Source organism: Schistocerca americana, chromosome 4, assembly GCF_021461395.2.
Source record: "Schistocerca americana isolate TAMUIC-IGC-003095 chromosome 4, iqSchAmer2.1, whole genome shotgun sequence".
NCBI lineage: Eukaryota > Metazoa > Arthropoda > Insecta > Orthoptera > Acrididae > Schistocerca > Schistocerca americana.
Window position 1 is genome coordinate 668,655,419 of NC_060122.1, and position 13,713 is coordinate 668,669,131.

Consider the following 13,713-nt stretch of genomic DNA (forward strand, 5'->3'; position numbering starts at 1 on the left):
TCTCTGACTTTCCAGACTTAACAGAAGGTATCCTACAAACCTTGCTGGAGTAGCACTCCTTGAATACATGATATAGTTTGAGTTTAATCACATCTAAAGGCATTATTTCCAGAATGAATTTTTACCCTGCAAAGGAGAAAGGAAATTTCATAGGGACACCTGCAATGTGTGGACCAAACACTGTCCTGTTGAAAAAATGGCACCACGATACTGTTGCAGAGGTAGGTAACATATGAGAACAATGCAGGATTGTGTCATACCACTATACAGTAAGAGTTCCCTTCAGTCAGTACTGTATGTGACCTGAAGTCATACACGATGCCTCTCCTCATCTTGATGCCCGGAGTAATATCACTGTGACTCTCCAAAACACTGGAAAAATGGACCTCTTACCAGGTTGCCACCATACTGAACAGTCTGTGAATCATGGCACCACACTCCAGATGCATCTGTTTGTGAAGTGGTGTTAACAGCAGCCTACGCATGGGACATTAATTCCCTAGTCTGGCTACTGCTACTCTGTGACCAATGGCAAGGGATGATACAGAATGTTGCAGGGAGTGCATTACTTGTTTTGGAAGGCAGGTATAGGTTTGAAAGTATTATGAAGGGCTCAGTGCACTTATGGTGGTAAGACATAGCTGACTGGAACTTTACGTCTATGTCTACACTTACATGGTTACTCTGCAATTCACATTTAAGTGCCTGGCAGAGGATTTATCGAACTATTTTCATACTACTTCTCTATCATTCCACTCTCGAACGTTGTGTGGGAAAAAGGAACACCTAAATCTTTCCGTTCAAGCTCTGATTTCTCTTATTTTATTATTATGATCATTTCTACCTATGTAGGTGGGTGTCAACAAAATATTTTCGCATTCGGAAAAGAAAGTTGGAGATCAAAAGTTCATGAATAGATCTCACTGCAAAGAAAATCGCCTTTGTTTCAGTGACTGCCACCCCAACTCGTGTATCGTATCAGTGACACTTTCACCTTTATTGTGCAGTAACACGAAACAAGATGCCCTTCTTTGCACTTTTTCGATGTCCTCCGTCATTCCTACCTGGTAAGGGTCCCACACCGCGCAGCAATATTCCAGCAGAGGATGGACAAGTTTAATGTGGGTTAATGTGGGTTTGTCGCATCTTCTAAGTGTTCTGCCAACATAGAGCAGTCTTTGTTTCGCCTTCCCCACAATATTATCTATGTGGTCTTTCTAATTTAAGTTGCTCATAATTGTAATGCCTAGGTATTTAGTCGAATTGTCAGCCCTTAGATTTGTGCAATTTATCGTACACCCAAAATTTATCGTATTTCTTTTAGTACCCATGTGGATGATCTCGCACTTTTCTTTGTTTAGTGCCAACTGCCACTTTTTACACCATACAGAAATTCTCTCTAGATCGTTTTGTAATTGGAATTGATCATATGATGACTTTACTAGATGGTAAATTACAGTGTCATCTGCAAACAATCTAAGGGGGCTGCTCTGATTATTACCTAGATAATTTACGTAAATCAGGAACAGCAGATGGCCTATGACACAACCTTGCAGAACGCCAGATATCAGTTCTGCTCCACTTGATGATTTACCGCCTATCACTGAGCAAGATCAGAATGCACCTTCTGCCAGGATAGTGGCCGCTCCTTCAGCAAGGTACGGACAGGTACGTGGGGGTAGGGGTTTGTTAGTTATTGGGAGCTCCAATGTTAGGTGGGTCACGGAGACCCTCAGGAACATAGCGACTAGGGCGGGGAATAAGTCCAACGTTCACTCAGTGTCCTTGCCGGGGGGCCTTGTCCGGGATGTGGAAGAGGTTCTTCCAGCAGCTATGGAGCGTGCAGGGTGCAGCCAGCTGCATATTGTTGCATATGTCGGCACCAACGATGCCTGTCGTCGGGGTTCTGAGGAAATCCTTGGGTCCTTTCGACGGCAGGCTAAATTGGTGAAGGCGGCCTCCATCTCTCAAGGAGTGGAAGCCAAGCTGACGATCTGCAGCATCTTATCGAGGTTGGACCGGGGTCCTCTGGTTTGGAGTCAAGTGGAGAATCTAAACCAGAGGCTATGTCGACTTTGTGACGAAATGGTTGTAGATTCCTCAACATACGCTATGGGGTGGAAGGTTGTAGGATACCCCTCGATATATCAGGGGTGCATTACACACAGGAAGCAGCTACATGGGTAACACAGTACTTGTGGCGTGCACATGGGTTTTTTTTTTAGCAAAGATTGGTGTAAAGTTATTCTACAAGTGCAATTGGTTAGGAAACCAACTCGAGATGGGAACATATTAGATATCTTGGTGACAAACAGACCTGATCTTTTTGAGGAAGTTAATCTAGAAGAAGGTATTAGCGACCATAATGTCATTGTGGCTTCTATGTCAGTGGAAGTTGCAAAAAAACCAAAGAAACACTGTAGAGTTTTCTTGTTTGGGAATGCAAATAAAAGTGTCATTAATGAATATCTTCATAGTCAGCTCCAAGCATTCACCACGGGACACAAAGATACTGAGCATCTTTGAGGGGAATTTAAAGGTATTGTCCACCATGTGCTAGAGAAGTATGTGTCTAGCAAAACTATAGGGAATGGAAAAGATCCACCTTGGTACAACAAACACATTAGGAAGTTGCTGAGAAAGCAGAGAATTTTGCACAGTCGTTTTAAACGTAGACACTGCCTTGAAACAGAAATTATGCGAAATGAAAGCAGCTATCAGAAGGACAATGAGAGATTCTTTTAACGAATTTGAAAGCAATATTTTATCTGCAGATTCTAAAAATAGCCCCCAAAAATTTTGGTCGTACATAAAATCTATGAACACTATAAATAAATCAATACCTTCTCTTGCTGACAGTATGGGTAATGTAACTGATGATGATAAACAGAAGGCCGAAATTCTAAACCTAGCTTTCAAAAACACGTTTACAGTAGAGGACTGCAACACCATTCCCCCTTTCAATTATCAAACAAATGCAAGGATGGCTGATATAGTGTTTAGTGTATCTGGAATTGTAAAACAGTTAAGATCCTTAGACACCAGGAAGGCATCTGGCCGAGACGGTATCCCCGTAAGATTACATGTTGACTATGCTACAAATATAGCACCATTCTTATCCATCATCTATCAGAGATTATTGGAACAGCGGAAAGTTCCACGGGACTGGAAGAGGGACCAGGTCATAGCAATCTATAAAAAGGGTAGAAAATCGGATGCACAAAATTACCGGCCAATTTCACTGACATTGATTTGTTGTAGAATCATGGAACATATTTTGTGTTCAGACATAATGACCTTCCCAGGCTCTGAGAAGCTCATCTGCAGAAACCAGCACAGTTTTAGGAAACAGCAGTCGTCCGAGACACAGCTGGCCCTCTTTGTGCATGATATACAACAGGCTCTAGATACCGGCTCCCAAGTTGATGCCATATTTCTCAACTTTTGAAAGGTGTTTGACTCCGTTCCGTACTGTCACCTGCTCCAAAAAGTGCGCGCTTACAGTCTATCCAATGACATATCCGCTTGGATAGAAAATTTTCTAACAGACAGGGAGCAGTATGTTGTCCTGAATGGGGTGACTTCAACAGAAACAAGTGTCAGGTGTGCCCCAGGGCAGCATAATAGATCAGCTGCTTTTTACGATTTACATAAACGATCGGATTGATGGTACTGACAGCGGCATTAGACTGTTTTCCAATTGATGTAGTCTACAGGAAAGTAGTATCACACGAAAGGTGTGAACAAATCAATGAGGATTTGCAGAAAATTAATGCGTCGTGTAATGACTGGCAGTTATCTCTCAATATTAGTAAGTGTAACCTACTGCGTATAACAAGGCGAAAATCCCCATTAATGTACGAGTACAAAATAAATGCCCAGTCTTTGGAAGCGGTAACAACTGTCAAGAATCTGGGTGTGACTATTCGAAAAGATCTTAAATGGAATTATCAGATTACCCAAGTAACGGGTACGGAAATCCTGAAGAGATGCAAGCCTTCAACAAAGGAAATAGCTTACAATACGTTAGTTCGTCCAGTCTTAGAGTATTGTTTGTCTGTATGGGACCCTTACCAGTTGCGTCCGAATCAAGAGATTGAGGAGGTCCAAAGAAGAGGGGCAAGATTAGTGACTGGTACATTTAGCCATCGCGAGAGCGTTACAAATCTCATAGAAAGTTTGAAGTGGGACACACTTGCAGATAGACGGCGCGCTAAATGGAAGGGGCTGCTCACTAAATTCCGAAATCCAATCTTCACCAAGGATGTAGAGCATATATTATTACCACCAACTTTCAAATCGCGCAATGATCACCATTCAAAGATAAGGGAAATTAGAGCTTGTACTGAGGCGTTCAGACAGTCGTTTTTCATTCGCACGGTCCGCGAGTGGAGCAGAGTGGGGGAAATATGACTTTGGCGCAAATTGTGCCCTCCGCCACACACCACCTGGTGGCTAGCAGAGTATATATGTTGATGCAGAAATTTGGTCTGCTCCCCTTATCTTGTAACTCACTCACTTTAAACTGTCTTCCATTTATAGTGCCCAAGCTGTGAGATCCCTCAAGTGTGGCAATCGGCTTAAGTTCACCACCCAAAATGTGTGTATCTCAGAAATTCTTTACAATTTAAAACGGTGTCTCCTGATTGTAATTTCTGGAAGGTTGAACTCATGACACAAATGATTAAGAATAATACATACAGACTTCTCAGTCAAGAATTTTGAGCCTGTTAATGAGGACATACTGAACTGGCTTGGGGAGAAAAGAAATTTGTGTCATAACTTGATTAAAAGAAGGGACTGGTCGATAGGACATATTCTGAGACATCAAGGAATCATCAATTTAGTACTGGAGGGAAGTGTGGGGGATAATAATTGTAGGAGGAGGCCAAGAAGAAGACTACAGTAAGCAGGTTCAAACAGATGTAGGAAGACAACAACAACAACAACAACAACAACATGGCTGGAAGAAGAGCAGAAAATTGGAACATTCCACAAATAAGGAGCACTGATCCTTTTTTTTTTTTTTTTTTTTTTACAATCGTGGATAATGCACTATAAGTAGCTACTACCAAGGACACTGTTCTCTTGTATACAATGACCTAATTTTATGTCACTGACTTGATATTTAAAAGAATACAGGGAAAGGGAGGGTCACATAAAAACATGAAGACATCCCGGGAAGTCCCACACATTGCACTGTCAAAGATTTTACACTTTCATCTAAAATTGCATGCCCTTTCAATTTGCAAAAAATACACAAGAAGTGGTTCTTGCACAAGACAGCCTAGTATAAAGCTGCCACCAGCACAGTCAGATTATCAATAGTGTAATGACATCTCTAAAATCCAGACTAAAGGCAACTAAGGAGTTATTTTAACACTAAGATCCAGACAAGGCAGTGGTTGACCATATATGTCTTTCTTGTTTAAGCACAATTTCTCACACATATGATGCTATGGAGATTCTTTTTCTGTAGAAATAATGATTTTTTTATTTTGTTTCCATAAGATGATAAGGAATAAAAGTTGACTCAGAGCCCAGCATACACAAGCAAGCCTAATACAGCTGAGACCAAACATGTGTACATCATCTTGTCTCTTGGTGACTTCAATCCACCCTATCAGTATATAGTGGTGTGTAACATACCACTTCGGCAAAGCGATGTGTTGCACATGTTTTTAGTATTGACAAATTATGATCACCAAACATTCAATTAATTTTCATTAGTTGGTTTAAGGAGTTTGGTCACACATACTGCGTGGGGATTTCATATTTTCTGTGCAGGGCTATTCAGAAGGTAGGGAACGTTTCCATCTGATGCTGCTGGGTGCACGCCGATCCAGTGTCTTTTGGTATGTGCATGTTCGGGAGCTCAGCCTGTATCCATCTGTGACAGCAGGAACATCTCTGCACGTCTGGTTTTTTTAATATTCGAATTTGAAATGTGCGCTGCAATCTAAAATCCTGCCAGATGTGAGGTGCAGTCTGTGGTAAGGTTTTTTTGGCAAAAACCTAAAAACTATAGAAATTTATAGTGAACTGTGCGAAATGTACGGAAACATAATAATGAGTGTTATGTTCCGTCCAGAAATGGTGCATTCGGTTTAAAAATGGTGGAACCAATGTTCATGATGAAGAGATGAGTGCACATCTGAGCATTGTGACTGACAATCTTGTCGCTAAAGTTGATGAAATGGTTCGTGAAAACCATTGCTTCACGCTTAACGGAGCTTTCGCTTTCTTTACCACAAGTTTCACGGACTTTTTTTGTTTGAAATTGTCACTTAAAAGCTAGGCTACCACAAATTTTGTGCACAATGGGTGCCCAAAATACTTACAGAGCACCATAAAGAACAGCGAATGGGAGGCAACGTTGACATTTCTGGAGGCCTACCACAAACATGGTGATTCATTACTGGATCAAATTGTGACCGGAGACTTGGGTGAAACACGTTAATTGCGAGGCAAAAATACAGTCCATGGAGTGGGGGCACACAAGGTCCCCCCAAAAACCAAGACAATGTTTGCAAACCTTGTCAGCAAAGAAGTTGATGGCGACAGTGTTTTCGGATAGACAAGGTGTGCTTCTTATTGATTCAATTATTATTCTCAACCATGGAGCAACCATAAATTCTGTCTGGTACTGTCAAACTTTGCACAGCCTTAGAAGAGCAGTTCAAAACAAACACCGAGGAAAGCTGACATCCAAAATTTTGTTTTTGCACGACATTGCTCGACCTCACACAGCAAACCGCACTAAAGAACTCCTTAATTCATTTAAATGGGAAATTTTCCCCTCATCCGCCATACAGCCCCAATCTTGCACCATGTGACTTCCACATGTTTCCCAAGATGAAGAACTGGCTTGCAACGCAGCGCTTTGATGATGACACAAAGCTCCAGGTGGGCGTGACTCACTGGCTGAAGTCTCAGGCGGCAGAATTTCACAACGAAGGTGTTTCAAAGCTTGTCCATCGCTATGATAAGTGCCTCAATGTGTTTGGTGACTATGTGGAAAAGTAGTATGTCAGTCGCTCTTTCAGATGTATATAATAAAAAGTATTTCTTGTACTTAGTTTTTTTTTAAATGCCAAAACGCTCCCTACTTTCTGAATAGTCCTCGAAATTGAGTGAGGAAGAACACAGTGGTTTTGCAAGCCGAGGCAATGCTGGGAGTTCAGTCACACTTTTCGGCACCTACTGGTTCATAGGTTACTCCATGCAGCTACATCCCTGCCTTGGAGGCATGCTGTGCTCCACGGAATGGTTGTCGAGAGGGATATAAAATTTAAGAGAAGCAAGTTAATAATTTCAGATCAATACACAGCAGTATCTGAATTTATACATGCATTCCTCTTCAAACCTTGAAGAAATATCTCAGTGGTACATGATGAGGTTTCCCCCTCCCTTCTTTGCCCCTATAGAGGTTTGTATATCCTTCACAACTCCGGCATTTAAACTACAATCCCTGTTACCTGTGACACATAATGTTTCACCACACAGTTGTCACTGGCGCATAATAATTCTTTCAATAAATTAACAATTGGGTAGTCATTTAATATAAGTTTCAGAATTCCTATATTTCTCCCTGCTCCTGACAGTCTCACTGGGGCCAGACTTTATGAACATAAAATGCAGACTTTTATAGAAAACAATGAGTTTACTTATTTTTCATAATGAAAAAAAATCATGTGCAAATAACAGTAGCCCACTCATCAACAAAAAATTTATGGTAATGTTTTGATATTGTAAAATGAAAAACATTGTCCAACATCTAAGCAAAATGGGACATATGTCCGAACACACAATTTTTTCCCTACAGTGCTGAAATAAATTAACACCACCAATATTTTGTTTTAACATAATAAGCTCTTGCTGCACGTGATGACAATGAAATGGAAGGGTGAACTGGGAGGAAGTGACAGGACTGTTGGGTAGAGGCTACAGTTGCAGTGGCTTAGACAACTATTCTTCCACCTTAATCTTACTGCTAGTCTCCCATTTTAATCTTAAGCCTTTTCCACTGCCCCAAGCAACCAATTATTTTATAGATAATGTAAGCAATGAGTCTAAAAAACACATGTAAAATATAAGTCAGATGACTAAATTTTTAAATCATCTATTCCTTCTTCGGTGCAGATCATCATCTTTTGACATGTTCTGTGGAAAGTGTTAGAAAAATATCAATATATTTTTGACCTTCGCTCAGTATACTGTAGTCAAATTGTACACTGATTCTTACCTTAAAATGTGATTTCTGATGCTTATTGCAGTCACCCTTCTGCTTAAAACGCCTGCCACACACTTGACAGCCATAAGGTCGTTCCCCTGTGTGTGTGCGCACATGAACATCAAGGGTGTCACGGCGACGAAAACCTCTGTTGCAATATGGGCAAGTAAAGGGCCTTTCTTCTGAATGGACAACCAAGTGCTGATTAAGATTAACTCGGGAACGGAAAGCCATTGGACAATGTTCACAAGGAAATGGCTTCTCTCCAGTGTGCAGCCGCTCGTGAATAACAAGTCCTTGCTTCGACTGGAATGCATCGTCACAGAAACGGCACTGATATGGTTTCTCACCAGTGTGAGTGCGTCGGTGATAAGCCAAAGTTGTCTTCATAGTGAACTTCTTATGGCAGAAATCGCATTCATAGGGCTTTTCGCCTGAATGTGTCATCATGTGGTAACGCAATGATATTTTTGTTGACAGCACCTGCAAGAAAAATTTAGTAATAAAAAACCAATTATTTCTAAACCTTTTCCTAAGGAGAACATTAAAACCTTTACATCATTTCCCATCAACTGAGATACAAGCAGAACTACATTTTTTGACTGTGTAGCGAGCCTGTCTTCTCCTATCACCAAGCATTGACTGACAGAGTTCAGACAACATAATTAAAAGACTTGAAACTTTGGGTTTTGTTAAAAATAAACAAATTCTATCACACTTTCTAAAAGCAGTTTATGTTATCATTTAAAACAATTCTCAGATTTATTTTTAACTGATGACAGTATTGTTTTATTTTTATCACCTTTTTGAATTTTTAATTTACTGGTTCTGAAAACCATTTTTTGGACTATCGACATCCTTTGTGAAAACACAATATCACAAAATACAATACCACACAATTTAATAGAGCAAAATCAAGTGCAGTCCTAAAAATTTAAAATATCTTTCATTGATTATTTGATCATCTTATGATGATACAATGTTGTTTCTACAAGTGTGATGCTCCTGTCACTTAATAGCCTATACGCTAAACTTAGTAACAAACCACTGGATAAATACGAAGGAAAACAGAATCATGCGACACACTAGCTTTTACAACAACTACAGTTTAGTTCAAATTGATTCTAGTTGCTGACAAGGGAAAATAACTTTCTTCTTCCTGTTATCTGTATACGAAAGAAACCACTAAAAAACTTTTCTTCACTTCCATAATATCCGACAGATACCACATAATAAAACACTTTTGTTGAATGAAAGAAAATATTTATTGTTTTCTACTTCTCAACTGGCCCTGCAAGCATCGAACACAGAAAAGAATAAATTGAATTTTCTGCTGACAATCCAACCCTGAAGACTAACTGCCAACCTTTCAAAAAGTTATTGGTGCTTACATCTGCTGCTTAACCCACTTCACACACACAGCTGCACTGCCATTCAGTTTTACAATCACTCTGTTCACAACCCGTACATTAAATGTCTTGCAAAGTTAACTATTGGTCAGTGACTTACCAGATCTTGCAATATTTACAATAGGTACACTTGTTTTGCATGAATTTCCTGAAGACAGTACTTTTAAAAGAACTGTAATTAAGTATGACGTAAGTTATATTGTTTATGACAGTAAGCTGAAATGCACTTTTGGAAAGCAGTCCAACTTCATAAACAAGCATTAAATGAACATTTTTTTTAATAATATCCCCAAAGTTAATTTTTCTCAGAATTGGTTTCAGGGAAACTATAGCTATGCCACACAATATTCTTGAACCTTGATTTTGGAGAATTTAATATAATGGAGTTACTGCAAAACAGCTAATGTAGTTTTTCCAAGAGTGCCACATACTGCTGTTGCCATGTGTAGTCAGCAATAGTTAATTTCACTGTATGTTATTTGGTACCTTTAAAGATTGTGTGGCCATACCGAACACATCTTGACAGTTGGAAAGTGCTGGTTGTGCTCTTGTCGTATTGGTAGTAATGCAGGATACAATTCCAGGCTTAGTTAGTATCCTCTGTCTCCGTTGACAAAAATGTCATAAACCGACATTTCAATGGCTTCCTTTATGAAGCTCTCCCAATACCCAGTTGCTCGGCAAAGCACCTTTGTGTTTTGAAAGTCAAATGTGTGGTCTTCCTTGATGTTAGGCTCTGCTATCGCTTATTTTTCTCTCCCTCCCAGTCGCACATTCCTTATGTGCTCCTCGCAGAATTTCAAAATACAGTGCTGCGTTTGCCCAATGTACTGTTGGCCACATTCGCAAGAACTTCTTTCATCTTTGGTGGTGGTTGGAAGATGGTTTTTACATTGGATTTTCTGAGTAAACTTGCAATTTTAGCTGAAATCAATTCCAGGTACAGAAGGAAAGTGAGTCTCTTATCTTCTTGTTCCACTTCCAGGTTTCCAGCATGTTATCTCCTCTTGAAAGCCCTACTAAACTGACTTCACTGTACTCATTCTTGCAGAATACTTCCTTCTGTGTTGCTACTGTTCATTTGGGAGGCTTGTTTATCACAGATGACTTATGCCCTATGTACCAGGGCTGACAGTACACTCTGACATTGGATGGTGGCAGCTCATTGCACCAGGTACAAGTCTGAATGTTGGTCTTCCTGTATACTGAATGGCATAGTGTGCCATCTGCCTCTTTCTTGTTAGTATGTCCAGGAAAGGGAGACAGCCATCTCCTATGTTTTCGTAGTGAAAGCAAAATTTTGATAGATGGTGTTAAGGTGCAAAGAGAGTACAACCAGCACTGTCCAAATCGAAATCAGCAGCTGGAATGCCTACACAAGAGACGCAAACGGAGAGCACCTGCTAGTCCCTCCACTGCAGCCTCACTCAAGCCCCTCCCTGCCGGACAGCACACAGCCAGCCATTGCCAGGTCGAGGAGGGGCTATACACTAGTATAAACATTACAGTATCTGCATATCTCGAGACTTTGCCAGAAGATGGTAAGTACGACACTTGGTGAAATATTGCAGTGTTGTCAATGCCACTGCAACTGCCACCCAGGTGGAAACCTGAGAACTTCTCACCAACATGCTGTGATGTTACCAGCTTAAGTAAGTGCACTTTTCTCCAAAAATTCTAAAAGTAACAAAGATACAATAACTGATAACAAGTAAAGGAACAAAATATTTTTTCTCGCATTTAAAAACAACAAACGTTGTTTGAAAGGTATGGCTACAACTGCTCAGTTAACAGAAGCATGGCATACTTGTATTTAAATAGGTTCAGCAATGCTCAGTAATTTGGAAAATTACACGCACACCCACACACATGCACGTGCAACCCCCCCCCCCCCCCCCCTCTTCACACACACACACACACCTTTGTTGGAAAAGTTATGGGACAAGTTTCTTTAAAAAAAAAAATAATAATAAATAAATAATTTTGCTTACCAAGTAATGATCCTAGTTCCTATTGAAGTAGTTGCCTTAGCTATCTATAAACTGTTGCCAATGTTTCAGATGGTCTTGGAAGCAAACGGGGAAATTTTCAACTGTGATGCCTGTAAGCTCATTTGTCACAGCCCATTGGATGTTTGCGATATCTTGGTGAAGCTTTCCTTTCAGTCGCCTTTTCGCTCGTGGAAACAAGAAAAGAATCGCAAGGCGAGAGGTCAGGAAAATATGGCAGGTGTGGGAATGTAATATCAGAATGTCTGGCCAGATACTTGGTAACAGTTAAAACAGTATGGGGTCTTGCACTGTCATGTGTTTAAGTTATGAGAATGCCGCAAATCTGGCCAGCGACATCAAATTGCTAGTTGCAAACATTTCAAGACTTTGATGTAAAGAGTTTGGCTCATTGTTTGACTTGCAGGAACATACTCATACTCATGGTGAACTAATCCTTTACTGACAACAAATGCTATCAACACTGTCTTTGCTCTTGAAGGTTGTTGTTTGACCTTTTTTGAGGCTAGTAATGCAGGACTCCACCAGTCAGCACTTTGACACTTCATGTGAGGATCATAATGGTAGCATCAACATTCATCACCAGCAATAAAGAAATGCTTGGCTCTATCCAATAGTTCAGCAGAAATTCTTCGACTTTCCTCTTTCTGTTCATCTGCTAGTGCATGAGAGATGAATTTTGCATTAAATTTCCATTTCCCTAAATCTTTGTATAAACTCTTATGACATACATCATGATTCAAATTAAGTTGTTCTGATATCACATGCGCAGTTACATGACAGTCTTCTTGTAACAATTGTCTTACACTCTGCATTTCCACTGATATGTGCTGTAGATGTGTGACCAGCTCTAGGGTCGTCTTTCACTGAATCTTTGCCTTCACAAAACCTTTTGTGCCACTCGAAAACACGACTTCTTGAAAGCGGCTCACCTCCACATGCTTGCTTGATCGTTGTCCACATTTCACTAGGGGTTTTCCTGAGCTTAAGGCAGAACTGAATGTTTATTTTTTCCTCATAATCAGCATCTACTGTGTCACTGTAATTAATGTGCCAAGAACTCAAACAGAGTGTTGCTAAGCACAGCTCCATCACCTAATGAGTTTGCGTGGAAACACGGTCAAGGTCATTTCAAGGACACTCACAAATCAGGTAAAATAAAAGCATTTGTTCCTTTTTAGTACAGGAAACTCAGAAATAAAAAAGAACTGTCCTTGAACTTTTCTGACCACACTCTGAATATTTTCCTAACTGACTGACTGCAGTATAACTAATTCAACTGACAACATTAAGTTAATAACAAGAGGGTTCTAGACATTATGCCATACTTATGCACTAACATCTACATTTATACTCCACAAGCTGCAGTAGAATGCATGGTAGAATGTACTTTGTATCATTATTAGCAATTTTTTGTTCTACCCCATTCATGAATGGAGCAAGGAAAATGATGACATCTGTCTTTATGAGCTCATCTCATTTTTGAAATCCGTATGCAAGATATCAGATGGTGGCAACAGAAAAGTCACACAGTCTTCTTAAAATACAATTTTCCTCTGTTTACCCAACAGAATATTACAAGAACTGCATTACCTTTCACTCAAAGAGTCTCATGTAAGTTCGTCGGGCATTTCTCTTACACTTCTCGATGGGTTACATCAAAATGTTGTGAGCCTAGTAGAGTGTATTTGAATCTGTTCAATGTGTGTTGTGATTCCTACTTGACAAAGACTCCAAATGCTGGAATGATATTCTAGGATTGGTCATACTAGTGTCTTGTGTGCAATTTTCTTGACAACTGCACTGCACTTTTCCAGAACCCTTCCACAAAGTCCATTCACTCACACATACTGGTTTTAGGTGATCATCCAATTTTATAATACGTCTTGGTATTAACCCCTAAATGCTTATACAATGTGATATGCTCAAGATGTTCTGCACTAGTCTTGTAAAAAGATACTACAACTCCTCCTATTAGTTATTGGCATTATCTTGTATTTGTCCACATTTAACAGTGAGCTGTCATTCGTTACATCAAGTGGAAACAATTTCCATGTGTCTT

General features: G+C 40.0%; 1 protein-coding gene across 4 annotated transcripts in view; it reads right to left on the reverse strand.

The window, feature by feature from the left end:
- The window catches only part of LOC124612678 (zinc finger protein 250-like), a 154,648-nt gene that overhangs the window by 8,146 nt on the left and 132,789 nt on the right, over nt 1-13,713 (reverse strand). For all 4 annotated transcript variants that reach the window (XM_047141004.1, XM_047141003.1, XM_047141006.1 and 1 more), the window contains one exon: nt 8,246-8,716. In XM_047141004.1, coding sequence (XP_046996960.1) covers nt 8,246-8,716 — 471 coding nt within the window. The remainder of the gene's footprint in view (nt 1-8,245; nt 8,717-13,713) is intronic.